General features: G+C 47.3%; 1 protein-coding gene and 1 long non-coding RNA gene across 19 annotated transcripts in view; one reads left to right on the top strand and one right to left on the bottom strand.

The window, feature by feature from the left end:
- LOC105075729 (uncharacterized) overlaps positions 1–14,792 on the bottom strand; it is a 51,243-nt gene extending 36,451 nt beyond the window's left edge. For 16 of the 18 annotated variants that reach the window (XR_012509279.1, XR_012509280.1, XR_012509288.1 and 13 more), the window contains exons 1-3: positions 13,012–14,792; positions 7,897–7,961; positions 3,233–3,302 (exon numbers count right to left, since the gene is read on the bottom strand). This is a non-coding gene — a long non-coding RNA (uncharacterized LOC105075729). The other 2 variants (XR_012509291.1, XR_012509284.1) reach the window with 2 other exon arrangements.
- Positions 14,793–14,926: 134 nt separating this feature from the next.
- Positions 14,927–18,638, top strand: IRX5 (iroquois homeobox 5). The gene is made up of 3 exons (XM_074370725.1): positions 14,927–15,644; positions 16,712–17,117; positions 17,295–18,638. The coding sequence occupies exons 1-3, from the start codon at positions 15,396–15,398 to the stop codon at positions 18,089–18,091; spliced, it is 1,452 nt and encodes a 483-aa protein (XP_074226826.1). The 5' UTR covers positions 14,927–15,395; the 3' UTR covers positions 18,092–18,638.
- The last annotated feature ends 8,466 nt before the right edge of the window (positions 18,639–27,104 follow it).

Below are 27,104 nucleotides of genomic sequence, written 5' to 3'. Positions count from 1 at the left end.
CAAGCCCTAGTTTTATAAGGAAGGGTATCCATTTGTTTTTTCAAATCCACATACTTAAATTCAAATATGGCTCTTAGAGAAAGTATGCCACATTTACGGTGAGTTCTTAAAACATAGCACTCTGTTAAATATACTTTGGTGCAGTGACATCCCCTTTTGAGGCCCCAGGAAATTCGAACGAGACCAAATTGCACCCCACCTCTAACAAACCACCCTGCAGCTCACTTCCCTCTCCCCGGGTGTCCTCGTCTCCGTGTCACATACATGCTCCTTCACAACTCAAGACTGCTGTTTTCTGTGAAGCCTGCTCGGGCAGCTTCAGCTCTCCTAGTCCCTCTCCTAAATTCTGAAGGTTCTCGACTTCTAGGAATACATAATCATGTTGGTCTCCATCTCAGTTTCTTTCCACTCCTCCCCGGCCCCCACCTGACTCCCCACATCCAGCCTAAGAAAGATGAGAACCATGTAATCAGGGCCTTTATCTCTTTACTGCCAGGGTCCCAGTGCCTAGAAGTGCTACAGCAGGGATGCTTCCCTCGCTGCTTAATGATGAGTGACTACTGGTACATAAAGATTCCAAGTGTCCATACTATCTTTTGTCCAGGTCATTTTTAAGCACAAGGACTATTTCATTATCATATGTCATTTATATCACTATGGTTATGACCATAATGGGCTAAACAGTAAACTATATTTAGAAGCATTGCAAGATTGGGGTCCCCTGAGCCTAATGCCTCACTCAAAACAGTCAAAGAATTATAATATCGACTTTTGTCGGAAAGATTATTGTAATCGGTTAATGACATCCAGTGTTTCTAAAAAAAGAAATGGAGCTACATCTTCAGTGAGAGTTCTAAAGTCAGAATATATGATGGAAAATCAGAATAAATCCTTGAAAATCCTTTCAGTGGGTCTCTTCCAAAATACAGCACACATCGTGGGGAGGATATAGCCCAGCGGTAGAGTGCATGCCGAGCATGCACAAGGTCCTGGGTTCAATCCTCAGTACTTCCATTAAAAAGATAAATAAACTTTAAAAACCTAATTACCTCCCCTCACCCAAAAAATAAATAAATAAAACAAACAAAATATACCACACATGGCTATTTTGTACATGCCTCAGTATGTCCAGTAAGTATACCATAACTGTAATTTCCACCAGGGCTGGGAACAGAGCTGCTTCTTCCATTTAGCATCATGTGAAGTAGTTGCATTTTAGAGGCCATGTACTGGGAAAAGGTACTTTTTGTTTTTTATCTCCTTCTTTTTCTAAGTGCATGTAATTGAATTAAATAGACATTGAATGTAATACCACTGAACACAAAGTGTAAAGATAATGAATTAATTCTACAAATAAAAACTGCAGGCAACACGGTAGTGATCAATTGAGAAACTATTACAATACATCCTTGAATGTCAAGTCTCTACCAACACTTGGAAAATTCCCCCCAAATTTCCCCCAAGTAACCTGTCAGCTTTGCAGCATCTCTTCTGTAGTGTATGGCCATCTTTATTCCTTTACTTAGAAATTGCTCATGAAAAAAAGTAATTTTTTCTTAAAAGTATTTCTCTAAAAATAGGAACTAAATCTAGGTTGTGGAAAAATGGTTTTTGACATCTAGCTATAAGTTATTTAAGATAGTCTGTATGTTTTAAAATCATAAACAAATCCAGTTAAAGCAAAAAGCCCACAAAAATGTAGATGTCCTCTTTGTCTACCCTTCCATATATACACAAAATCAATTCTAGCCTTAAAGAAAAAATACCCTATGTAATTATCATATGACCCACAATCACACTCCTGGGCATTTATCCCAGGAAAATGAAAACTTGTGTTCACACAAAAATCTGCACACTAATGTTTACAGCAGTATTATCTGTAATAGTGAAAAACCAGAAACAACCCTGAAATCCCAACTGGCGAATGGTTAAACAAACTGTGGACAGCCATACCATGGAATACTACCCAACAATAAAAAGCACAGACTACTGTATCAACGGATATAGCTGAATCTCCAGAAAATTGTGCTGAGTGAGAAAAGCCAATTGCCAAAGGTTACATACTGTATGATTTCATTTATGTAACATTCTTGAAAAGACAAACTGATAGAAATGGAGGACAGTCTAGCGGCTGCAAAGGTTAAGGGGGAGAGCCGGAGGGAAGCAGGCTGTGATACTGCACTATATACTGCACCTACTGGGGGAAACCGGGTGAAGGGTACAGTGGACCTCTCCATTATTTATTACAACTGCATGTAAAACCTATAATTATCTCAAAATATAAAATTTAATTTAAAAAAAAAAAAAGGAATGCTGTAGCCTAATACATTTACCTTACCGTATGGAGATCTGAGCTTACGGATTTCTCATAGCACCTTCTCTGTAAAAACTATAGAAGTAGATGAAGTAGAAAGTGGGTCATTTACAAAACAGTCACTCACAGCAGTTTCTTCGAGTGTCATCAGCATCTGTGAATCTCCCCAGTTCCCTCACTGGGGGCTAACTCTGGTCAGACATACCCCTTGCCAGTGTTCACACCACAGAAGCCCGAGGCCTGCCTGCCACAGAGGAATCCTCCCGTTTTCCTACAGCCGCCACAAAGGCCACAGCAAGGAATTTCCCAGTGGCAAGGCAAGCCATCATTATTCAGTCTACCCAAATGTAAGAACTCTGTGGAAGATTAGATGTCAACCTTCTTTACATAAACCAAATGTTCAAATGCATAACAAATGCTCTGCCAGTTAAGATGATTCTCTCCTTGTATCTGAGTTGAGCTAAAAGGTTTTTTGAGGAGAAAATGTTCTATTCCAGAGGGACTAATATAAAGAATTAAAATATATATACAGATACCTTTCAAGTCTTTTTTCTCCCGTAAATATAATAGAATCACATTAGAAAGTGACTTTAAACCAATTCTAATAATATCAGACTGCCAGAAGAATTGCTATGATAGAGAAAGGGATTTTTTTTTTGGAACTTTCTTTTTCAGATATAAACATTCACTCAATGCAATAATAACATTTTAGAAAAAAGTCAACATATAGAATTGATTTTACTTTTTCTATACTTTGATTAAAACAGAAAATGTTCGGTAATACACTACAATGCTAAGCATTTTAAATAAAATTGGTGATCAAAAGAATCTTCTGCATGACAACTGCGGATTTGAATTGGAAAAATATTGTAATCTATAAATAAGGGCATCCAAAACACATTTAAACCACATAAGCACCTGATTTTTCCATGTCCTTTGCATCTAGAGTGAACAGACCACAGGAAATGTCAAAGACCGACAGCTGAATCTAAAAGAAAAAAAAATCCATTTAGTTGTCATGATCATTGTCACCATCAATCCCTAATATGTTCTTACACTTCACCGACCTCACTTAACTTTGCCCTGCTGCTTTATGCTTGGGAGAAGACAAATCACTAATCAATTATGTACACTAATTAAAAATGCTACCTTTCGGAGCCATTTTAATACCTTAGGAATAGGGGTGAGTATTTCCTCTAACTGCTTACTTTTAAACATTTTCGATAACATATTAGCCAGGATGCAGTGAACATTTGCAAACACTTAATCCTACAGTCTACATAAACTATCAAATTGCCCCCCAAAAGTAGCGGTGCAATTCTGGAACTGGTTGAGGTCACATGGAAAATAGAATTATATGCTAATTTGTTCCTATATTAAGTTATCATAGAGGGTCAGGCCAAACAGTAAAATGAATTCTGGAAAAAAAATTAGATTGGTATGTACCGTATCAAAGTAAACTGTTTATCTTAATAGATACAAATACAAGAAAGATTTTTAAAATGGGGGCATTTTCTCCTTTTCAAAAAAATAAATGTGTCCACCAACCCCAAGCAGTGAATTGCATGATTTAAAAACACTTTATCTAAATAGTTTTTCAGTAAAGGAGAACAAGGGCAGGATTTTTTTTTCAAGAGGAGAAAAGAAATGGAAAATGGCGTAGTATTCAAAAGAGAATAGTTTCCCTAGAAAAAAACTTTACCTATGTATTTATTGAATTTCATTCACATAAATATTTCTGCACATGTACTGTAAAATGAACAGACAGCTTTAAACTAGATGATGAGCTCAGGAGGTGCTCACCATAATACATTTATTATTTTACTTCAAAATAAACTAAACAACAATACAGATGTTTTACTTAGAATAGATTTGTCTGACGAAAATACACTTTGCCTTAAAAAAGCAATTAAGGAAAAAAATCTATATTCATTTTTTTCTGGAAGGCATATCTATAGATAGGCCTTATCCATAGACAAGTTCTATGGATACAGTATCAATTTAGAAAACTATATTAAACCAAATTAATGGATGGAGAATTTAGGCTACCAGTTTCATATATGATGACGACGTAACCTTTATATTTCTATTTTCAAAGCTCCTTTTATAGAAAAAAAGAAAGAATATGGTGGAGGGGTGAAGAGGAACTAAAATCTTACAGTATTTGAAACCATGGGACCAGTATTTTATAAAGCATCCAGTTTATTGAAGGACACAACTAAGATAAGTAAGATGAGTAACAGAGATCATCTGTGTCACACCCTCAGGCAAATTCCCGGGAAAATATAGAATGATAATTTTTTGTTCTAGAGTCTACCCTATTTTCCGTTAAAAGATATGCTTATATTTTTCATGTTATGGCAACATTTCTGATGCGATGCTACACAAGAAGCAGCACTCGCAAAGAGCCATCTGAATTTTCTTCAAATCCTGACTCATTTTTACTTTTGCTTTCAATAAAATTTTATTACTATTGGTTATTATAAAATATGTTAGATTCCCATGGAATATCAGTTAGACATCTTCAAATACTTACTGTTCTATTACATGTAACCGGCACTGCCTGCCCTATTTTCTCCTTACCAAGTTAGACATGAGGATTCTTATTTAGGCATAAGATCGTCAGGCTCCTAAATGGACCATAAAATAAAGCTATATACTACTCTACTATCATTCTTCTTTGAAGGACCTAATGTATTGGGATCTTAATCCATAAAAAGTTGAGAATTACATTTTAAAAGGGAGGGAAAGCCTAACAAAAATGAAAACATGCACTGATGCCTAAAATATCAGGACTTAAGTAAATTAATCTTCATTCCCACTGAAAGCAATCTGATGTCCAGGGACTGGGAATTACTCTACCATAAAATACGGCACATTAAATACTACAATAACCCATCTGAAATGTCTTAAGATAATTATTATGTCATCTACAAGTGATTGTATACAGACTTATATTGTAATATTCAATACTGGAGGTTCTGATGAGAAATATGCTGAAATTGTAAAAATATTAAGTTGGCTGAAGATAAGAGCAAGCAAATCAGTAGCTATTCTATGACGAAAAGTAAGAGTGCAAATAAGATTTGCAAAAGAATCGATAAAAGCAAGGGCAAAATATTTGGACCCTGGTTATCACAGACAACACTATCATTCCTGATGGTTTGCATATAAAACTTCTTATCTCTACCAGCAAGTTGAAAAGAATGAAAAGCTTCTTACAACCAGCTAAAAAGGAAGTCTTTACCATGCTCCTTGAAAAAGCTCATTTTCACATTACTCAGGCTTCATTATGCTAAATCAATATTCGTTTAGTCACTGGGGTTATTGACATATTTTAAAATAAAAGTATACCCTTCAGCTACTGCACTCATTACAGGTAATTTGTCTTGTCAGAGAGCAGGGAATATTATCCTAGTCTTTCAGGGGCTGACAGCCCATGGAAATACCTCCCCATGGTTACAACTGTAAATAATTTTAAGGTAAAATATTGAAAAATCAATGACTGTTTCCTGCAATCTGTCACAAACAAATCAATCATAATCTGTACTGCCAGAGAGTATGATTTGAAGGAGATGGGAGCAGATGTAATTCTTGGCTGGAATCTCTCATTTCAAAATCACTTCACATAATGGTGTCATCATTTAAACACTTAACAGTCAGTGCAACTGCCACTGTAACATCTAGTTGGACAAAACCACAAGGAGGAGGAGGAGAAAATGCCATCGCTATTATGTTAACAAACATTTAATTCAAACAGTTGCTGCATTAGTAAATTTCAGCTGAAAACAGTTTTACCTGCCCTCTTTTTCACAGTTTCAAATTAATCAAGGCTGCTTTTCTGTGTACTAATGCTCAATAAATTAGTCCATGACTCAAAATCTTACTCTCTAAAGCCCATATTCCTTTTATTTTAAAAGCCCACTGTAAAGAACAAAATTTGGAATTAATAAATAAAACATTTGGAGTGTAGACTGTCCATAATTCTATCTATATAACAAAGACAAAAAACAGTGTCATAGATGTCAAGATTATACTTTTAAAGAAGGTTTAAAGGTCTCAGTTGCCCTGATATTAAATTTTACATTTTCCTTCTATTAATGAATATTACGTATCAACTTTGTAATACTGTAGCACATTTTAGATGACAAGTAAGACCTAGTCCATTCAAAAATACCCTTGCATTCCATACACAAGCTATACCATAGGTTGCTATTTTAAAAGCTGGAGTAATAACCCAAGTATATGAAATCTAAAAGTTGGTCAAGGTCATAATATTGAGTTGTTCTGCAATTGTAAACTGCTTTCCAAGTAATCACTTTGATATCATCATTTTTTTCCTAGGCTACATGTTATGTTAATGGCTTTCTCAGCTGCTTCCAACCTCTACCTAGGCATGAATAAAAGAATCTGAGATGGGTATATTTCCCCTTCCTGCTGTATTAACCTAAAACATCATTTGATTTAAAGATTAAAGAGTTTTTTTCCTGAAGGTTTTTGTTTTTATATGTAAACTAGCTCTTTAATGGAAGAAACTGGTTTTAACCACCACTGCTGCTTACCAATTTCCTAATTATATAATTAGACACCTTGAAGCCCTTTATTCTTCTATTAATATCCCTCCATAGATAGAGTCCAGTGAGTAGATATTTTTTGATGACTAGAAAAGTATATCATTTTTCTTAAAAAGGAAAAAAAAGATATAAATACCACTACACAATTTAAGCCTGTGTAAACATTCTTAGACACAGTGATTCGTCGTTTCTAAAAGGGTTTTACTCTGTTTTTAATTTAACTTGCACAGGCAACGTAGTAGGAAAAGACAGAAGCTTTTTCATATCGACACAAATTTTTCATTTTTGTTCTTCAAGAATCTTTGATTCACTCTTTAACACCAACATTACATTTTTTGAGAATGAAAAGGCATGCAGGGGAATTATCAAAGATCTCATCCAGAATAAAACAGAGTCCTCCATCCCATGTGAATCCTGCAACAGCTGCAAAGAAAGCAGCAGCCAACGTAGTGAGAGGAGAAGGAAAGGATTACCCGTAGCCTAGGATTGCACAAAACATGGAAAGGGACCTAGAGCTGACCACGAGGAAAGGAACCAACGTACGGGAGCTAGAGCAGCCCAGGCTGGGCGGGTCGAGCTCGCTGGCAGGGCTCTGGAACCAGCTGTCAACCGGCAAGTCTCCCGCTCAGGGCTAGGGGGACCGCCCCGCAGAGAGAGGGCAATGAAACCTGGGAGTTCAACGAGGACAGCTAAGCAACGTGCTCAATGCATGCACATCAACCACAAACTAAAATGACATCTACTAGAACAGAGCAGGCCACCATCACAGATCTCATTCTCAGAAAGACGCTATTTTAAGGGTGCTGAGTATGCCTAGATGAGATTTCTCAGCTCTCCCAGCACAGCCCAGAGCCCTGGGAGAAGCAGCTCAAAAACTCAGCACAGGAAAATCAGATCGTTTCCATACCCCAAATTTAAAGAAACTGCTGTCTACTAGATAAAGTTCTTATATGTAATAAAGGCGCAGGATTACAGAGGAAAGTATTCTTTTAGAAGAGATAATATTACCTCTCTATCTTCAGAATCGCCTCCTTCCAAAGCCAGCACAGTAGCTCCATTATGAACTGCAGATTCTTAAAGAGAAAAACAGCAAGAGTTAGCTTCATCTTTCCTACTGCTTCCTTCCTTCATTGAATTACAATTTAATTACCAATACTTCCATTGATTTTATTCCTGAATGATATATTTCTCAAAAAGCTTACTCTAGCCATTTCCACTAGAGAACATTTAGTAAAACCTTCTCAATTAATCAACCATAACCTATTACTGTTGAAAGGACATGCTTTCTTCATATTTTCAAGAGCAGGGAACCCCCCACCTATATCACACACACACCTATTTGATATAAAAGGAGTATTAGTTTTAATACATTTGAATAAAAGTCATATGTAAGAAATAAATATGAATCTCAATAATAAATTGTGGCTGATAACAGATATAAAACTCAACCAATGTGCATATATGTTTAGATTTTTCTTATACTTATCCTTAGGAGGGGGAAAACAAATCTAATCCTCCTGGCTTTTAAATTCAACAACTTTACATGTGGTTAAAAAACAAAAAGCAAAAACTAAGCTTAGAGGCAAACAAAGAGGGATTAGATTGTTTACTGCTTAACATTTTCTTTATATTTGTATGTTTTCTAAGTCACTGTAATGCTTCAGTTCTTGGTCATACATACTCCATAAGGCCCAATCAGTGACAGGGAACACAAGTGCATTACTTAAAAACAATTATGTATTATTTCATATAATGTTAAAAATCACCATAATGCCTTTGAAAGTATTCACAGAGAAGCATTTATTCTATGGCAGGCTGTACTAACTTGAGCTACTTTCTGTAGAATTAGCTTTTTTTTTTTTTGGAGGGGGTCATACAACCATCTTTTTTACTTAAGAAAATATTCATCATCACGAAATCCCTACTAGACAACACAAATATTCTGCACAACATATTTTTTCTCATAGCCTGTCTCATAAGTTTGTACTCAGCAGCCCCTATTTTGATGAAGAGTGACATTTTGTGCACACCTGTATATCTATTGTCATTAAGAGTTTAGTACCCATGACTAGAGCTGATACTCCCACTAAATTTATTCTTAAAAGAACGAAGTAAGGAAAATAATCAAAAACTGGAATTTGGTATAAACATTTCCTTTAAATAATGATTCTATTTCTATAACATATCATAACCTTTGTTTTGCTTTTTATGAAAAGCACTGAGTTCATAAATTTCACTAACCTTAAAAAATAAATTATTCAGTGTATTTCCACGAATCAAAAATTTTTCTATTTACTAAACCTTTGTTTAATGCATTGGTAAAATTTTAACAACCAAAGGCCTCAAGAGATACTCTCTACATTCTGTATTTAGTCCGTCCCTATTACCAATATAACTGCTTCAGTAAAACAAACGTGGATGCTATTTTGAGTTTACTCCATACACAAGCACAACTGTGCAGACACTCACTTGGGGGTGAGCGTGGGGATGCGCAAGGACAAATTTCAGGCAACATCTGGAGGAACCCCATAGTTCAGAAGTGAACTTAGCTGAAAATATCCAAATGTATCATGGAAGCATCACACTTACAACCTCCATAGAAAACGGAAATGATTCTGTTTAAGGAAACACAGAAGGCTAGTTAAATACTTTTGGGATATTAGATATGAATATCTAATCTAATTTTCTCCAAGGTATCACTCTATATTACTGCAAATAAACAAGGAAAGGCTGTATCAAGGTGTGGAATATCATTAGCCTGAGAAAAGGCTAGAAAAATGGATTACATAAATGATAACTGCAGGAGAAAATTATATTCTCTTCTCCTGAACAAATGTTAAGTGCATCCTTACTAATAAAGATTTAAACTTAAATTCCAATAGAATATACTGGTTTTCAATTTTGAAGCATCTAAGTTAATTTGCCAAGCTAACCTGGTATGTAGGTATACTCTAGCTATAAAAATACTGTAGGTTTATGCAGAAATAAGTCATGAGTGTCACACTCCAGAGTAGTGCTGTGAAAGCAAACTGGAGGCATTACTGAACAAGAAAAAAATAATTGCAAGATTTTACATCTTCTTAGAGTTGTATCAGCTGCCATTGTATTAAGATAATTATTCTTTATGAAACAGCTAACAATTATACCAGAAAGATGTTAAAGCTACAGGAGTCGTCAACACAATGTTGACATTGAAGGGAAATACACAAAGATACTGAGATATTACCACACAAAACAGGCTGTGCTATCTCAAGAGTTAAAACGTTACTCCAAATATGATACTGTTTTCATAATCCACTTTAAAGAACATGTTTAATTCACTAAGGATTACATGATTTCATTTACTTGCACATTATCAACCGAAGAACACTGAAATTTTCCCTAAGATTTCTATAATTAAAAATATATTAATAATTATTTAGTGTTATTCATTAAAACAGATGATAGGTAATTAGTTCATATTCCTATTTCATTTCTTTTAACACAGCATATCGAATTTGAAAGTAATATTTGGATAATAGCACAGGGATGCTGATCTTAGCTGCCAGAAAAAAAATTTTTTGATGGGGGTGTTGGGAGGGTAAGCAAAGCAATTATCTGAAAATTAATGCTCTTGTTTTACTTTCAGCAAATGAATCTAAATAAGTCATTCTCTGATTTTAGTTTACCATGTAATTCTAGCCAGCTAATTATCCCTGGAGTCAGGAATGAGCTGTGACTCTACACCTGGCCTCTCCGATCAGACGCCTATGGCCTCCTCCACTTTCATTTCCTCTTTCTACAGTGAGTTTTAATATTAAAGAAAAACATTCACACATCTTATATACACACTGATGGACAGCCAGCTTCCAGGAAATCATGAGCTACAAAGAGAGGGGGGTAATCTTAATGCAATACTTATGTTGAAGGGTATTAGGTGCTGGGTAAGTCAAGCATCCGTTCTGCTATTGTTTTTGCATTCAGAGATTTGAAGTAAAGGACAGTAGTATTATTTTAGTAGTCACCCAGGTTATGAATCAGATCCTTAAACTAAGAAGAGTCTAAATGCACTATCTTCACTTGTTCATCAGTTCAAATTTACAGAACCCTATTTTGGAAGAAATAAAACCGTTTTCCTTTATTTCTGGCAATTAAAAAGAGGCATTTCATAAATAATGTAGCTAAGTACTTGATCATAAGAAAAAAGAAATTGTTTCAGGTCATTAAAACGTTCTAGGAGACTGTTTTCCAAAAACTGAAGGGGCATACATTTCTTCTATATTTACCTTTTTATTATATTCCTGGTTCCTGCACATTAAGCACACCTTCCTCTACAGATTTTTTCTGAACACCAACCGTTTGCTTAAGAATATACTACTCTATTTATGTTTTTCTTTCTAAAACAGGAACCATTATTCCACAAAGATAGAGCACAAAGAAAGCTGACAAAGGCATTGCCAAAAAGCCACAAGTAGTATTAATACATGCCAGAACACTTAGCACTGAACTATCATTTCTCTCTAAAACTTCTGCTGCCAAAGGGCTCACAAAATCTGGGAGCTCCAAGACAGGTTTCTAGTGCAATTAAATTCTCCAAAAGCAAAACTGTACAAAAATATGCCGCCCTTCTTATGTCACCATTTTATAGACATTTTCTCAGGATCTTAATTAAGATAACGATGCACACCTGTGTCAACATTCTCTGGCAAGACAGCCTTATCAATCATAATCCTTTAAGTACACTCCAAAACAGCAAAGCGATATGACAGAAGCAATCTGTTGCCTTTCCTAGCGTCAGTGTTGTGTCTCTCCTACAAGAATGATGAGAGCTTTAAAATACAGCAGATCTACTTTTATGAGTCTTTAAAGTTTTAACTGTAAACAGTTATTACATTAAATAAACAGGCCTAACCTCTTTTGCACTTGATTTAAACAATGACAACTGTACAGCCAAAACTCGAAGAGCAAGCTCGACGCCCGTGTCTTGGCAATACAATTGTGGATCTTATTTTAAAGCTTTAAGTTTTAAGAGTTATGCCTAACAGGATCCATGCAGACATGACAAACCAATAAACCCTTAGGAAGTTTTAAAATTAGAATTCTTAAACATTTTACGTTAAGAACAATCAGGGCATACCTATCCCTAGTGTAAGTTAAAATGTTCAGAAAGATACAAACGCAATAGTAAGCCAAAAAGAAAGAGTCGTCTTGGTAACCTGGAACCAGAGGGAGCTAGCTTCCACCTCTGCTGGGGGAGAAAGCTTCAGTGACAAGAGACCAGTTAAACTACTGCTAAAAGTAAGCAGGCTCCCAAACGGGAAAGCTGAAGAATAAATGGGGCAATGGATGGTGGGGGGGGGGGGACTTATCCGTATCGTCACTACTACCAAGACAAAAAGTTAAAACCCCGTGGCTACCAGAAAAAACGTGAAAGCTTTCACATGAAAACGGAGAAAATCCGCCAGATGCTATCTGAATCCCGTCTGCCTGCTAATGATCAGCTCTTTCCTTCCACATATTAACACAAGTCTATCTCAGACGCCGGGCGGCCCGTGGCCAGCCGAGCAGCAGAGCCATCAATGTGCAAATAAAGCAGAAAATAGAGACATCCTTAAGAAATGAGTCTTAAATTTGACGTAGAGCGGAGGTGACAACCACAGCAACAGAACCATAAACTCTATAAATGCTTCAATATCTTTCAGGATTCTCTCCAGTCCTTGACACCAAAAAGGCAGTAGAAGAAAACGGGGGTAGGGGGGGAGGTTAAGTGTAGTGGGGGGATAGCTTAGCGGCCCAGAGTGGCAGGATGATGTAATGAGGATGTCTGTGTGACAGACTCAGATTCTCGGTGGCACAAACCTCCAAGGCTCCACTTCAGAAATCAGCATCCTGGACGCGAGCCGAGGGGGTGAAGCTGCCGCGCGTGGATGGAGGAGACACGCCCACGCGCGCCCTCCCGGGGACCGTCACATCAGGAGAAGCCCGCCCAACATTCACGCGGCCCTTGCCCACCGGGCGCCCGGGGGTGCGCGGGGCACCGCCGCGTCCATCCGGTTCTCGAGAGGACGCGGACGCCGCTCGAAGGGCAGGAAGCCCGTCCGCGAAGGGGCGGGTACGCGGTGGCACGGGGGACCCGAGGCTCACCTCTCCTCCGCGGCGCGGGCGTGCGGGCCTCGGACGCTCCCTCGTGGCTGGCGCGAGCCCCCGGCGGGCGGCGCGCGCGGGCCGTTATCGACCGTTAGCGCGAGGGGCTGCTGCGACGGCGGCGGCGGCGGCGGCGGCAGCGGGCGGAGCCGGGGGCGGGCGCAGGGGAGCAGAGGGGCCGCGAGAGGCGGGAACGACGGAGCAGGGAGGGGAAGCTCCGGGGAGGACCTCCCCGCGACCACCCGGGAGGACACTGCCCCTTGGTTGCCTGAGAAGCTGCCACTGGCCGGCTCCGCGCAGTCCTGGCCACTCGGCCTCGCCTCAGTCTCGGCCGGTAGGCTGCCACCTCAGACGGGTTGTGCCCGCCACCGCCGGCTTCCCGTCTCCATGACAATAGGGCGCCGACGCCCCGCCCAGCCCCGCCCCCTGGGCGCCGTGACTCGGAGGGAAGCAGGCTCACGTCGCCGAAGGGCGGAGCCAATAGAGGCCAGTGTCCAATTAGTGAAGGCAGGGAGGAATGGGGCTGGGCGGATAGAGAGGTTGTCTGAGAACGTCCGCCTGAGAGGCGGAGCCTGGGGGAACTGACGGAGGGGAGGAGTCAGCGCGCGTGCGTGAAGTCGCGCTGCACAGAGTGTGCGAGTGTGCAGTGTGTGTGTGTGTGCCCGGACTGGAGCTCAGGAAATAAAATGTATCTCGCCTGTCAGAGTCATTGCGGGAAAGTTTGTGTGTTGTCATCGGCTTGCGTGTGACCCCCATTATAAAAGGCCACAAAGTCCCTGATCTACTGGGCTTTAGTGGAGTGCCCAACACTATGCCAGCCCGTGTCCCGGTTCGCCAGCGCCCCTGTCTGTTCCAGAGTTCAAGTGCTTCTGTGCCTTGTGGCGGCGCGGGGTGGAGGAACAGGCAAAGGGTCTGTTTTGTGTTCTGTGTGGCCTTCGTGGGCAAGGGCTCGGCCTGTGACTCAGTTGTGTGTATTTGCCTTTACAGCTCCTCACTGGACAAACAGTGGTTGAGTTGGTTACTGCTCCGCGGAGCTTTAGCAGTAGAACGTGGGTGGGTGCTCGAGTGCATGCTAAGGGGAAGGAGACCCTCACTCTCCTCCACCACCAACCCCGGTCTGGCGGAGCTACTTTTGGGTGATGCAAAGCCCCGAGAAAGAGGCAGCGATCTATGGCGGGAGGGTGTTAAGTGGAGTCCAGGGACCTACTCCGGCGTAGCTGCTTCTCTGTCTGGCTGCTCTGGCCCACTATCTCTGCAGAGAAAGGCTACCCCGTAGTACCGGGTTCCCAGTGTCTCCTCCTTCGCAGTCTGGCGGGGAGTTGGTGGAAGGGAGGCCGGGCCAGAGACGTGATGTCCAAGGCCTGTCTCTTGCCCACCTGCTGCTACTGGCGGAGAGGGACAGTCACCCCGGACTCCCTGCGTCCTCGACGCGGGCATCCATCTGGCTCTCCCAGGGACCTTCATTCCGGGTCTCCAACTCACTCTCGGGTATCCTAGGTTGAGGGAGAAGCCAGGGGCGGGTCGGCAGCGATCCGCTTTGGAACTCAGCCTCCTGGCGAAGGAGAATCCGCTAACTCCTTGATTTGCTGTGGCAGAGCGTTCACTGGCGCGCGGTCCGCGGCCTCATTCCCTTTGTGCTTCCGAGCGGCGGGACCCAACACCAAGGCCCGCCTTGCATCGGAACCGCCGCTCCACCCCGACTTAGCAGGGCAGGAAAGTTGGAAGAGATCGGTGCGCCCGGGATGTGATTGTCATCCTGGGGCCGGCGCTCGAGAGTCTGAGTGAGGGAGAGAGAGGGAGAGACCGAAGAGGGGAGGGGGGAAAATAAGAGGAGGGGGGAGAGGAGGGCCGCGGAGGAGAGGCGGGCACGAGGGAGGGGCGAGGGGAGCGCCAGCGAGCGGGAGAAGGAGCCGGGGAGGAAGAGAGAGAGGGCGAGGCGCGCCTGGCGGCCGGGTTGGCTGCGGCCGCCCAGAGGCTCCTGCCAGTCCTCCCACCGACTACACCCCGGGAAGGAGGAGCTTCAGGCGCGCACAAGGCGTCAGAATCCTCAATTTCCAACTTAGCATCTTGGCAGGACCTTTGCGAAGCCAAAAGGAGAGCCCCCCAGTGCAAAGAGCGAGGGGGAAAACAGAAAGCAGCAAGGGAGGGGGGGAAAAACCCTGCCGGGGCGAGTGAGGCGCGCAGAGGAGCGGGCGCAGCGGTCGCAGCCGGCGGCGCGCGGGAAGCCAGCAAGGAGGCGCCGCGGGCCGGAGCCCGGGAGCCAGGACCCGAGGAGCAGCGGCCCGGGGCAGCCGGAGACCAGGTGCCCGCCCGCTCGCCCTCGCAGGGCGCCGCCCGGCTCGTTGGCGGCCGCGGCGCGGAGCGCCCCATGCCCGTGTGTGGCCATGTCCTACCCGCAGGGCTACTTGTACCAGCCATCCGCCTCGCTGGCGCTCTACTCGTGCCCGGCGTACAGCACCAGCGTCATCTCGGGGCCCCGCACGGATGAGCTCGGCCGCTCGTCGTCGGGCTCCGCATTCTCGCCCTACGCCGGCTCCACCGCCTTCACGGCGCCCTCGCCGGGCTACAACTCGCACCTCCAATACGGCGCCGACCCCGCGGCAGCCGCCGCTGCCGCTTTCTCTTCGTACGTGGTGAGTGAGCGGGAGCCGGGGTGGGCGAGAGCAGCTGGGGCCGCGCGGGGCAGGCGGGGGCTGCGGGGACACGGGCCTCGGCTCCACCGCGGACCACCCCCGCCGAGCCTCGCGGCCCCTGCAAACTTAAGCGATTGTCTCGCTCGACTTCGCCCGGGCCTGGGGCTCAGGAGTTGCTCCGAGAGAAGAGCCGCGTCTTGCTCGGATCGCGGAGTTGGCGGAAAGGGTTTTTTGGGAGAGAGATCGCTGCAATTAAAGAACAGCATTTGGTTCAAACGTGAGCTCCAGGCCGCCGTGTACATTTACTTTATTTATATTTTATTTTTGGTCATTTGGGGAAAGTAGTTCAAAAGAAATAGACCTGAAATCTGAACAGAAGCGTGCTAAGTCTGTGTAAATGTGTTTGGCCTCGCCTTTAATTAGTCCTCCAAAATGTTGCAAATCCGTAATCCTATCTTCGCAATCCGATTTGGAGGTATTAAATTTCTGAAAAGTCGGCCGAGCTGCGGTGCATCCGGGATTTTTCGGCCGGGTGCACTTTCTGGAAAAGCGCCGTGGCTTCGGTTTGGGATAACACTTTTGGAAGGGTGGGAGCACCGGGACAAGGCTTAGCTTTTCGTTTGTCTTACTCTGTAGGGAAGCAAAAAAATGCCCCGACTTCCTTTGCTCTCCTCCTCTTGCTCCTAACGTGCAGCCACTCGGGCGCGGAGCGCAGAGTCGCTGCCGCTGCCCAGGCCTCTCTCTGGGTAGAGGGCCTGGCTGCGGTGGCCGGATCTGCGCACGGGGGGCGGACGTGCTCGGGCAGACGGGGGCCTACTGGGTGCCGCCGAGGCCAGGAAGGTTTCAAGCGACCCCAAGGACTGGACTCAGGAGTTGGCGCCCCCGCTGCCCTACGAGGAGGAGCGGTTGCACTGGGGTCTGAGTCCTCCAGCCCTACCCTAGTGGAAGCCGGAGTGCGGCCCTTGCAGCCCAAAGACCCCTGGGCGCAAGCAAAGTGTGCTTCGGTCGTCCAGGTGGCACTGGGGATTATGGCCCACTCTCACTTTCTCTCTGCCTGTCCCCTGCAGAGCTCTCCCTACGACCATACACCCGGCATGGCAGGCTCCTTGGGGTACCACCCCTACGCTGCGCCCCTGGGCTCCTACCCGTACGGGGACCCTGCGTACCGGAAGAACGCCACGCGGGACGCCACCGCTACGCTCAAGGCCTGGCTCAACGAGCACCGCAAGAACCCGTACCCTACCAAGGGCGAGAAGATCATGCTGGCCATCATCACCAAGATGACCCTCACCCAGGTGTCCACCTGGTTTGCTAATGCGCGCCGGCGCCTCAAGAAGGAGAACAAGATGACGTGGACGCCGCGGAACCGCAGCGAGGACGAGGAGGAGGAAGAGAACATTGATCTGGAGAAGAACGACGAAGATGAGCCCCAGAAGCCCGAGGACAAGGGCGACCCCGAGGGCCCCGAAGCAGGTTGGTGGATGCGGGAAAGGGTGCGTTGAGCGGGAATAAGAAGCAAAAAGCAGTGGAGTGGGGGATGCCTGGAGAGGGGGCCCACAGGGCCTGGAGGTTGGGGGCAGAGGTCTTTGCCTTTGCGGGCGGGGACCTGGTTCCCCTCTGCGCGTCTAATCGCCTGGGTTTCGCCCGCAGGAGGAGGAGAGCAGAAGGCGGCTTCAGGCTGCGAACGGCTGCAAGGGCCGCCCACCCCCGCCGGCAAGGAGACCGAGGGCAGCCTCAGCGACTCGGATTTTAAGGAGCCGCCATCCGAGGGCCGCCTCGACGCGCTGCCCGGGCCCCCCCGCGCCGGCGGGCCCTCCCCAGCCGGACCTGCGGCAGCGCGGCTGGCTGAGGACCCGGGCCCTCACTACCCCTCGGGCGCGCCGGCTCCGGGCCCGCACCCAGCTGCGGGAGAGCTGCCCCCCGGTCCCGGAGGGCCCTCGGTCATACACTCCCCGCCACCGCCGCCTCCACAGGCGGTGCTCGCCAAGCCCAAACTGTGGTCTCTGGCGGAGATCGCCACATCCTCGGACAAGGTCAAGGACGGGGGCGGAGGGAGCGAGGGCTCTCCGTGCCCACCGTGCCCCGGGCCCATAGCCGGGCAAGCCCTAGGAGGCAGCCGCGCATCGCCGGCCCCGGCGCCATCGCGCTCACCCTCGGCGCAGTGTCCCTTTCCAGGCGGGACGGTTCTGTCCCGGCCTCTCTACTACACGGCGCCCTTCTATCCTGGCTACACGAACTATGGCTCCTTCGGACACCTTCACGGCCACCCAGGCCCAGGTCCAGGCCCCACCACGGGTCCGGGCTCGCATTTCAATGGATTAAACCAGACCGTGTTGAACCGAGCGGACGCTTTGGCTAAAGACCCGAAAATGTTGCGGAGCCAGTCCCAGCTAGACCTGTGCAAAGACTCTCCCTATGAATTGAAGAAAGGTATGTCCGACATTTAACGCGGGCTGCGTCGGTCCCGGACTTTCCTAATTTATTAAAAAACATGGCCTTGGCAGTTATTTTTCCATCAACATGAGAGAAAAACAAAACTACCCCTCCTATTAAAAAGTTTATAATTCATGGAGATGGATGACATAAAAATGTAAACATCTCCACCTAAACACAAAAATGTCTTAACCAACCGAAAAGGAAAATTACAAAAATGATTTGTATTAAATCTTATTCTGTATATTTAATGTAGCATTTTGTATTTAAATTGATAATTCAATATCTTTGAAGTAAATTATGAAATTAAGACACCTGTACAGGCATTTAATGGTTTTTTTGTAATATAAATATATACATTTGTGTTGCCCCCAAAACTGTTTCATAGTTTAAAAAATACAAGTTTAATTTAATTTTTTACACCTATTGATTTTTCTGGGTATGAGCTAAAGTATTATTACAGAAAGGAAACAGGTTATACACTTAGATTTAAAAAGTAAAAGAAACTGCAGCCGCCTTTGTAAAATGCAAAATATTTAATTAAAAGAGATTTTAACATAATCAGAGCCACTCATTACTTTTTAGAAGCCTCAATAAACTGTCCATCGCCATGGACGAAAGGTGCAAACTGCAACTTTTTCCCCCTCGAAGTGGGGAATGAAAGGTTCTACGAAACCTAGTGTGCCAGCGAGAAACTGTAATTAAGCCTCAGCCCCGGGGAACCTGGCCCTGCCCGGAATGCAGATTTGGTGATGCGGGCTGCTTGGGGGAGATTGGACCCCAGAGGAGAGAGGAGATTGGACCCCAGAGGAGAGAGGAGAGAGACCCAAGTGTGTGCCCAGAAGGGAGAAGAGATGGCAAAGCCAGCTAGAGACACGCACCACCCGAGCTCCATCGCTTAACCTAATTACTTCCAATCAGTGTCGTGTTTTATGCAAAGCAATCAGCTGGTGAACTTTGCTAATGAGTTCGATTTTATGCCGGATTTAGCCCTTATTACTATTTCAAAGGTGCTCTGGGCTAATGCTGGCGGGGAGCGTTAGGGGATGCCAAGGAGAAGGCTTTCCCAAGTCAAAGTCTTCTCTACCCCTTCAAAATTGGCCGTTGATCTCTTCGCTGGATTTGATTAAATTAGTAAATGTTCCATCCGATACCGTGCGGGTGGTATGCGGCCGGGTAGATCCCGGCGCAGCCTCCGGGCTGGGGCGGCGGACCAGCGAGGGGACGGTTCCCCCCTTTCACAGGTAGGTGTCACACTTGTCCTGAATTACAAGCCTGCACTTTGCAGAGTCGGAGATTGGAGACAGAGTGGGCAGAAGTGGGGGAGGGAGCGCCACAGGCGCTTGGGGGAAGCGAGGGGAGCCCCGAACAGACCAGAAGAGCCCCTACCGCCCCACCCCCACAGGCCCCTTTTTGGACAAGGGGGCCTTCAAAAGTTCGAGGATATTTGCCTAGATAATGAGGCCGTTGTGGACTTGATCAGGCTTGTCCTCACTTAAGCACTTTTCCCATCTCGGATTCAAGAGTCCGAGTAGCTACAGAAAGTATTTTTGAGGTTTTATTTTCTCCATTCAAACCGGCATATTTCATATTAAAATGAAAAGTCAGGTTGCGTCTCAATCCCAAATGAGGAAGAGCTACCGCCCTGCGTATGAGGCCCGTCAACTCTCTCCGATGCTCGGGTCTCCATTTTCCGCGGGAGATGTGGAACCTGGGACGTGTGGAATTTCGTGGGAAATTTTCAGTGATCGAGGGAGGGGAGGGCTTACAACAAAAACATATCTCCGCGAGAGGAATTAATTTGCTCTATTAAACCCAAGCCTGAATGTAGAGAGGATGTGTTTGCACGTAACACCGGTTTAATTAGGCTAAATCAAAACGCACATATTTGCATTTCTACTCAAGATTACTTTAACCCTACTTGGTTTAAAAAACACAGCCCAAACTTTCACCGGAGTTTTTGCTTTTGCTACTTTCTTTTTTACCCTGCAACGGAGCTCCTTTAGCTTATTCGAATTTAAACAAGTTTGAAAGCAGCATTGTCCAGATGTTTTCGAGAACAGCAGTCGACTTCAGAGTATAAATTAGTGAGAAAATTCACGCAGGGAAAATGGTTTCAAAGCTGGAAGTGTGAATGATTAAATATGCATGAGACGATCGTATTTTATTTTGTCCCTTTAATTATAAATGATTTTTTAAACAATTGAATTCCAGAGATGACTTTCCCTACCCCCCGCGCCCCAGCTCCCTGCATCCACTCCTCCAACAGCCCTGTTCACAATCAGCTTTTCCCCCCCTGTTGAATATGCAGCCCCAGGAGTCACCATCTCTTCTAAAAAAGCCAGAAGAATAGGCCAGTCCCCTTCTCTTAAGAGAGAGTTTAGGGACGACATCAACTCTGCGGGGTTTGGAAGCACTGGCCCTAAACCCTGCCCAACGATTTTAAAAAGAAAATTACAGGCCTCCTTGTGTTCCCGGGAATATGCAAATAGCGCGGCGCGGGCCTCCCGGGTCTGATTGCCCAGGCTCGGGGCTGGGAGCCGAAAGCCCGCGGGGCTGCCTGGGAACGGGAACCGCGCACTGGGGAGCCCGCGGCGTTTCTCCCCAACGAGGAGCTGCGCAAGGCGCCTCCTGGCTAGGCAGCGAAACCGCCAGAGGCTGGAAGGCTGGTGCCCAAATCGCTGCCCCCTGCTCGCATCCCTCCTGCCCTTGGCCTCTGCAGGATCTAGGGTTTTCTTTGCGTACTTTGTCCTAAGTACAAGCCCCAAATTAAGTTTAGGGTTTTCTCCTTTGCAGAGCTGAGTTTCGCTGGTCATTGGTTTTTCTGGTGTCTAGAGACTTTTAAGTTTGGGGGCGGCCTGCCGGGCAGACCCAGGTACGGACATTTAGGAAATGCTTCCCGCGTTCAATCCCAGAAGTAGCTGCATGCCTGTAAGGTCCCAAGTCCCTCCTCGAGGCTCGGTGCCTCCGCTTGGCCGCATCTTGGGCCGTGTCGAAGGCGATGCGCCTTGGGGTTGCTGGGGGAAATCTTCAAGCATGTGCCAGGATCGGGGCTTGTTCGCAGACTTGGACTGGGGCGCGGAAGTTACGTGAGGCAGCGCCTAAGACACCTCGGTGCTGGGGCTGCGTGGGCATTTGCCACCTGCGCTTGGCTGCGCTGGTTCCAGCCCCTAACCAGAGCCTAGCTTGGCACTTAGCGACGAGAAGTCGCTGAATCCCTGGCAGTGAGACCGAGGGATCACTGAGTAGGGTCCATGCAGTTAGCCTCCTGAGGCAGCGCCAAAGCGGGGACCGGTTGGGTGCAGGGCCGAATCAGTTTCGGGATTTGGGGTGAGGAACCAACAACCCAGTCAGTCCCCGAGGGCGAATACGCGGGCATTGAGAAGAGGCTACGGAAGGTGCCCTTCCCCCTTTCCGCTCCTCGGATCGGGATGCCAGCACCCGAACTCTTGTTCCCCGGGCTGGGTGAGGGGCCTCCATCAACACCTTCTAGTTTGCAAGCCCCTCGGGGCCTCTTATTGTCCGTAATGTGCGCAGCCCTTGGAGCCTGGAAGATTGGGGGCTGGGAGGGTGGGGTGAGGTGGTCGTGCTCGCGGTTTCAGAATGGACCGTACCTCCCAACCCTCCTGTCCCCCACAAGCTGCCAACTCGGGCGGAGGCACAGAATAGTGCCTTGCAAAGGGCCCAAAGTGAAAGGAATGTGATTGCGTTCCCAAGAGGGAGCCGGAGGCGGATGCAGTTTAGGAAGGGCGCCGCCTACTGGTCCCCGGGCGCCACGCGGCTCGCAAAGAGGAGGAGTTAGGCGACGCCCGGCTATGCCCCCCACCCACAGCGGGACCTTAGCTCTGAACTCCAGGAGGGTGAAACGTAAACTGATTCGCCACCCTACTCTGTGCGGCCTGGGACCCTGGACCCAGCTAGCGTTGAGGATTCAGATAGTAGCGCCTGTGACTAGAAGAGTATTAGCCCTTCGGATTCCTGCCACGGCTTTGGGCACAGTCTCGAAAACCAGGCGGCAGGCAATTGAGAAATACGCCGGCGGCTGGAACAGCCTGCGGGTGGGGGCCGCAGCGGTGCGCAGCCCAGGCGATGCTGGTGCTCCCGCTTCCCTTCAGGTGCACGCACTTCCGTTTCTGCTGGCCTTTCCCCACCCGGCCTCTGGACCCCGCACAGTTTTGTTTTATCTGCGGTTTGGCAAGTCGGGAGTCTACCGCGCAGCCGCGCCCCCAAAGACCATTTCTATCTTTTAGCCCGTGGGTAGGACATGTTTAGGAAAAGGAAAAAACAAACAAAAAAAACCTACCCTCTAATTCTTCAAACTCTCCAGTTTCGCAAGCACCTTTAATGAAGTCGGCGTGGCAAAGCAGGAGGTGCTCACCTGGACGTCCCCCTCTACCTCTCTAGAAGCGCTAATGGGTAGTTATCAACCGGTCTCCGTGGTGCAAGGATGCTGGGAACAGCGGGAGAGCGCCTTCTGCCTGGTTCTTCGCATTCCTTGCCACTTGGCTACCAAATAGGAAAATCGGCCTGACTACGATCTTACCTCCTGCCCTTCCCCCAAACTGGCCAAAGCGGGGGGACTGTCCCTAGACCCACTCCGTGGGTCTCCCTTTTGGACTAGGCCAGAGCTGGTCTCCTTTTCGTTTTCACGCTAAATGAGACTTGGGTCCCAGGCACAAGGTGGGGCCCAGGTTGTGGCCTAAAAAGATCGCGTCAGGGGCCGGGCTGCAGCTCTAGCTGCACACACCGCGCTGACCGGCCCCTCTAGGGCACTTTGGGAATCTCCTGCCTCCAGTCGGCCGCAAGCCCCAGTCCTGGGTCCCCAAGGCCGCTCTCCCCGCCGCTCTCGTTTCCGGCGCCCGGACGAGCCCGGCGCTCTCAGACGCCACTTTTCCCAGTGAAATCTGCTTTTATTTGCTCCGAGCAAACCCCTGGCTCTCAGCGCTCCCGCCTGATGGATGCAAATGTAAATGTGCACTTATTTAATTGGATCAGGCCCCAAGATAAAAGAGATAAACGGCTCCCCGTTTGCTAACTTATTTTCCGAGGCATGCCAGCGCCGCGTGGAGGGGAAGCTAATGAAGGAGGGGCGCGTCGCTGGGTGCTCGAGCTCTCCGCGGCCGTAGCGCGCTGGCCGGTTGGCTCTGCTGGGGCGGAGGCTCCTTGTCCATCTCCCTAGGCCTGGGCCCTGCCCACCCGCTAGTGTCCCCTTGGGACCTTCTGGGCACCACGGCGGGAAAGTGAGAAGGCACCGCGTCGGCTTCGCGCTTGCAAATACCCAAGCTCTGGCCACAATGTTCTGCGGTTTGTTACCCTCTCTTTACTTACCCAACTCACCATACTGAACTCATACTGGCCGGGCCCATTCTGTAGAAAATCCTTTCTTACTCCCCTCTCAGGCGTTGCCTTTCACCCTAGGTGGGGATTTCAGAAAGACACGAGGGCCACGAAAAAGACCAGGAGCGTTCCCCCAACCCTGACCTCCCCCCCCCCCCAGCCGCCAGAGTCCCGTGGAGCCGCCCTTTAGAGGGAAGGACCCCCTTCTCTGTTCCCAGACAGCCCTCTCTTGGATCCTGGGATTTCTTTCAGGAATGGAAAGAAGCCATAGATAATCCCCTCCCCTCACCCAATAATGTATGCACGCAATACACGCAACCCTTCAACAATTTCGGTGGTGACAGAACCCCGACATCCTAGACTTTTGGAGGAGAAAGGGCTGCCTGGCTCTCTCCTCCCCTGGGCTGGAGTTCTGAACTTCAGCTCAAGGGCATCTATCTCCGCCACCCTGGACAAATTCGTTCCCCAATTTGGGGCCTCGGGTTTTCCCCGCAAAGTTTCTCTTCTGTTTACAAGGGTCGGGGAGAAGGTCGGAGTGGGTGATGGCAAGAGGTTGGATGAGACAGATGCAAATGGGTGCCAAGGAGTCGAGGAAAGGGCGCGCCCTAGGCAGAGACCCTCTCCAGGTAGCCCCCGGAGGCTAGGCTGGGCAGGGCTGGGCAGGGCGGCCGACGCTCCCCATCCCCAACGCGCTGATGGATTGGCGTGTCAGGAGAGCTCTGTGCGCGGAGCCCATCAGAAAGCACTTACCTCGCTAAACTGAAATTACTGTCTTTTCAGGGGCTAATTTGTGTAACTCCCATGGAGGGGCTTGGAGGGGGTTTGATGAGGCATAAAATGATGATTAATGAATTTATTGGCCGCTGCTCATCAAACAAGGGCTGGAGAGCTCCGGTCTGAGCCGGCGGCCTGGCGGCGGCGCTCAACACAGCTAGGGTTGGGACTCCGGGAGTCCAGCGCCTGCAAGGGTTTCCCCTTGTACCCAGCCCTGGCTCTGGGCGCTTTCCTTGCCTTTAGCAGCTTTCTGCTCACCAGCCTCGGATTGGGGCACAGGCTCCAGCAATGCCACCGTCGCCCCCTGCAGGCGGGCTGCTCAGGCCTGAGGGGAGGCAGTACTCTTGTGGCTGCAGGCCCAGAGGTGAGGCAGCACCTCTCCAGTGTCCTAGAAGCCAGGACTTGAGTGTGACCAGGGCACCCCCGGCAGAGTGGAGATGGAGATGTAGGCTGTCGTCCAGAGACATAGCTTACTGGTTGGAACATTGGGCCTTGGTGACTCAGTCCTACCTCAGCAACTTACTAAGCTCTGTGTCTTTGGGCAGATCAAATAACCTCTCTGAGTCTCAGTGGCCTCATATGTACAGTGGGCCTGTACCACCTCTGTTTTGTGAGGATTCTAGTGAATGGCACATAGCCATCCTTCAATATAGTTATTAGGGTCATGTTCTCTTAAGTCTTCACTTCATTGGAGATGCTAGCCAGGGCCAGGGGTGGCAGGGGAGACTGGGGCTTCAGGTTCTGACTTGGGGAGAATCCTGACAGAATGGTTGATGTTCTTTAGCACTTACCCCCTCCCCACCTCCTCTGACTATACGTCACTCTCTGGGGTTTGATTGGGGGAAATACTGGGGAGCTTGGGAAGGCAGGTCTGGTCAGACCTCAGCTTTGGGGAGCTGACTGGACCTGCGTGGGGGATCCCATGGGCAGAATTGAACTTCAGGTTAGTCCACAAGATAGTTTAGAGCTTCTCTCACTCATAAATAACCCAGCCTTTTCCTGCAGGCTCCTGTCCTTTGGAATGTGTCCCCAAGGGCCTTTTAGCCACTTCCCTTGGTCTCAGTCAAGAACCTGCAGCTCATAAACTTAAAAACTCAGCCTGGACCCTTTACCTTCCCTGCCTCCCTTGCATCCCCCACACTGCCCTGTCCAGATCTCCCAATAATTGGCTCTACCTTTCCCTCCCCGGGACATCCTGCCCTGCTGGAACAGAGCTCAGGATAAGCCCTTGGCATTGATCCATCCAGGAGAAGGCTTGAGCGGGCCTCCATGTTAGTGCAGTTACACTTAGACTATGCCCTTACCTCTTCCAACGTACATCAGTTGAGCATCTGTGATATGCCAGATGCACTGGTTTGGGTACTGAGGATTCAGTGATGAATAAAATCCCTGCCCTCCTGGAGCTTACATGTTAGAGGAGGAGACAGCGTAAACAAATGAGTGTGGTAATGGCGTATCACAATCTCCAGGTGATGAGCGTTAGTGAAAAAAAAATTAAGTAGGGTAAGGATATGGAAGGGAGTGTGCTTTTTGAGGGAGAGCAGTCTGGGAAGCAGTCTGGGTGACATCTGAGCAGACACCTGAGAGAAGTCAGGGGATAGGCCATCAGATATGGGGGGGGGTAGAGGAAGAGTTCTGGGCAGAAGGAATAGAAGTTCTGTGCAAAGGTCCTGTTGTGGGAGCAGGTTGGAGCAGCAAGTAGACCTTTGTGGGAGGGGATGAGGGAAAGGTGAAACCAGGTTCAGGGTACATGGGGCCTTGGATGTCCTGGTGAGATCTCTGCGTTTAATGCTGAGTGAGAGAGGGAGGAAGAAAGGGAGGATTTTGAGGGGAGAGATGGGATCTGATTTATGTTTTAAAGGCATCCCCAAGACTGAGGAGCTGAGACTCTGAGAGGGCAAGTGTAGAGGTAGGGACCAGTTAGGAGGCTGATGGAGATTATAGGGGGAGGTAATGCTGCCTTGGACCAGCAGAATAGCCACAGAGGTGGGGAGAAGTAATTTGAGTCTGGGCTATATTTTGAAGGCCGGGTCAATGGACTTTGCTGATTGACTGAATGTTGGACATATGAGAAATCAAATTCTGATGCCTCCAAGAATTTGGGCCTGAGAACCTAGAGGCATGAGATGGCCATTTGCTGAGATGTCACACAGTAAAGGGAAGAGCAGGGATTTTTTTTCAGACAAGCAGGCTATAAGATACTGGTTGGCCTGATCCCCAAGCCCTTTGACCTAAAAGAGTTGCTCTTCTGGCCACGCTGGGCATCTCATGGCAAAGTACAGTGTTCAGGCCAAACCCTGAAGTGAACAGATCCTCCTTCCTGAGACCAGAGCTCTAACCCCATCTCTCTTATGATTTCTGTCTTTTTTTTTTTTCCTTTTTCCTTTTCTTTTTTTATCAGTGGAGAAATTGAGGTTCAGGAAGTGAAAATGACTTGCCCAAACTCACACAGTGAGTTTCTAGGCAGAACCAAATGGGAAACCCAGGTCTCCTAACTCCTTAGCTGTGTTCTCCGTCTGTCTGAGCCAAGCTAAGATCTCTAGGATATCTGTATTTTAACTGAGAGCTCTTGGAAACAAAATGCCTTAACAGAGAGGAATGAATTTATAATGGTGGAATCTCAGACACTGTGACAGGCTGTCAAGGGAGATATTTTTAGGCTGGGCCGGGAAACATCTCAGCTCTCCTCCAACGCTGCTGGAGGACCGGCTGCCTCCTCAGGCCTCCGTGTGTGAAGTACAGATGAGGGAAAAGCGAGGACTATGTCATCTCTCCCAGACAGTCAACAGCAAGGATGTGCCGGGTCTGCCGTCCCTGACAAGGCCTGTTTGCTTCCTTAAATCATGGCCATCTGAAAAGATTTGCTCATTTCTCCCGCTGAAAGTGACTGCTCGCCCACAATCATCTCGCATAAGG

Source organism: Camelus bactrianus, chromosome 9 (assembly GCF_048773025.1).
Source record: "Camelus bactrianus isolate YW-2024 breed Bactrian camel chromosome 9, ASM4877302v1, whole genome shotgun sequence".
In the NCBI taxonomy this organism is placed as follows: Eukaryota; Metazoa; Chordata; class Mammalia; order Artiodactyla; family Camelidae; genus Camelus; species Camelus bactrianus.
Note: the sequence above shows the minus strand (reverse complement) of the source record. Positions and strands in the feature narration are given on the sequence as shown.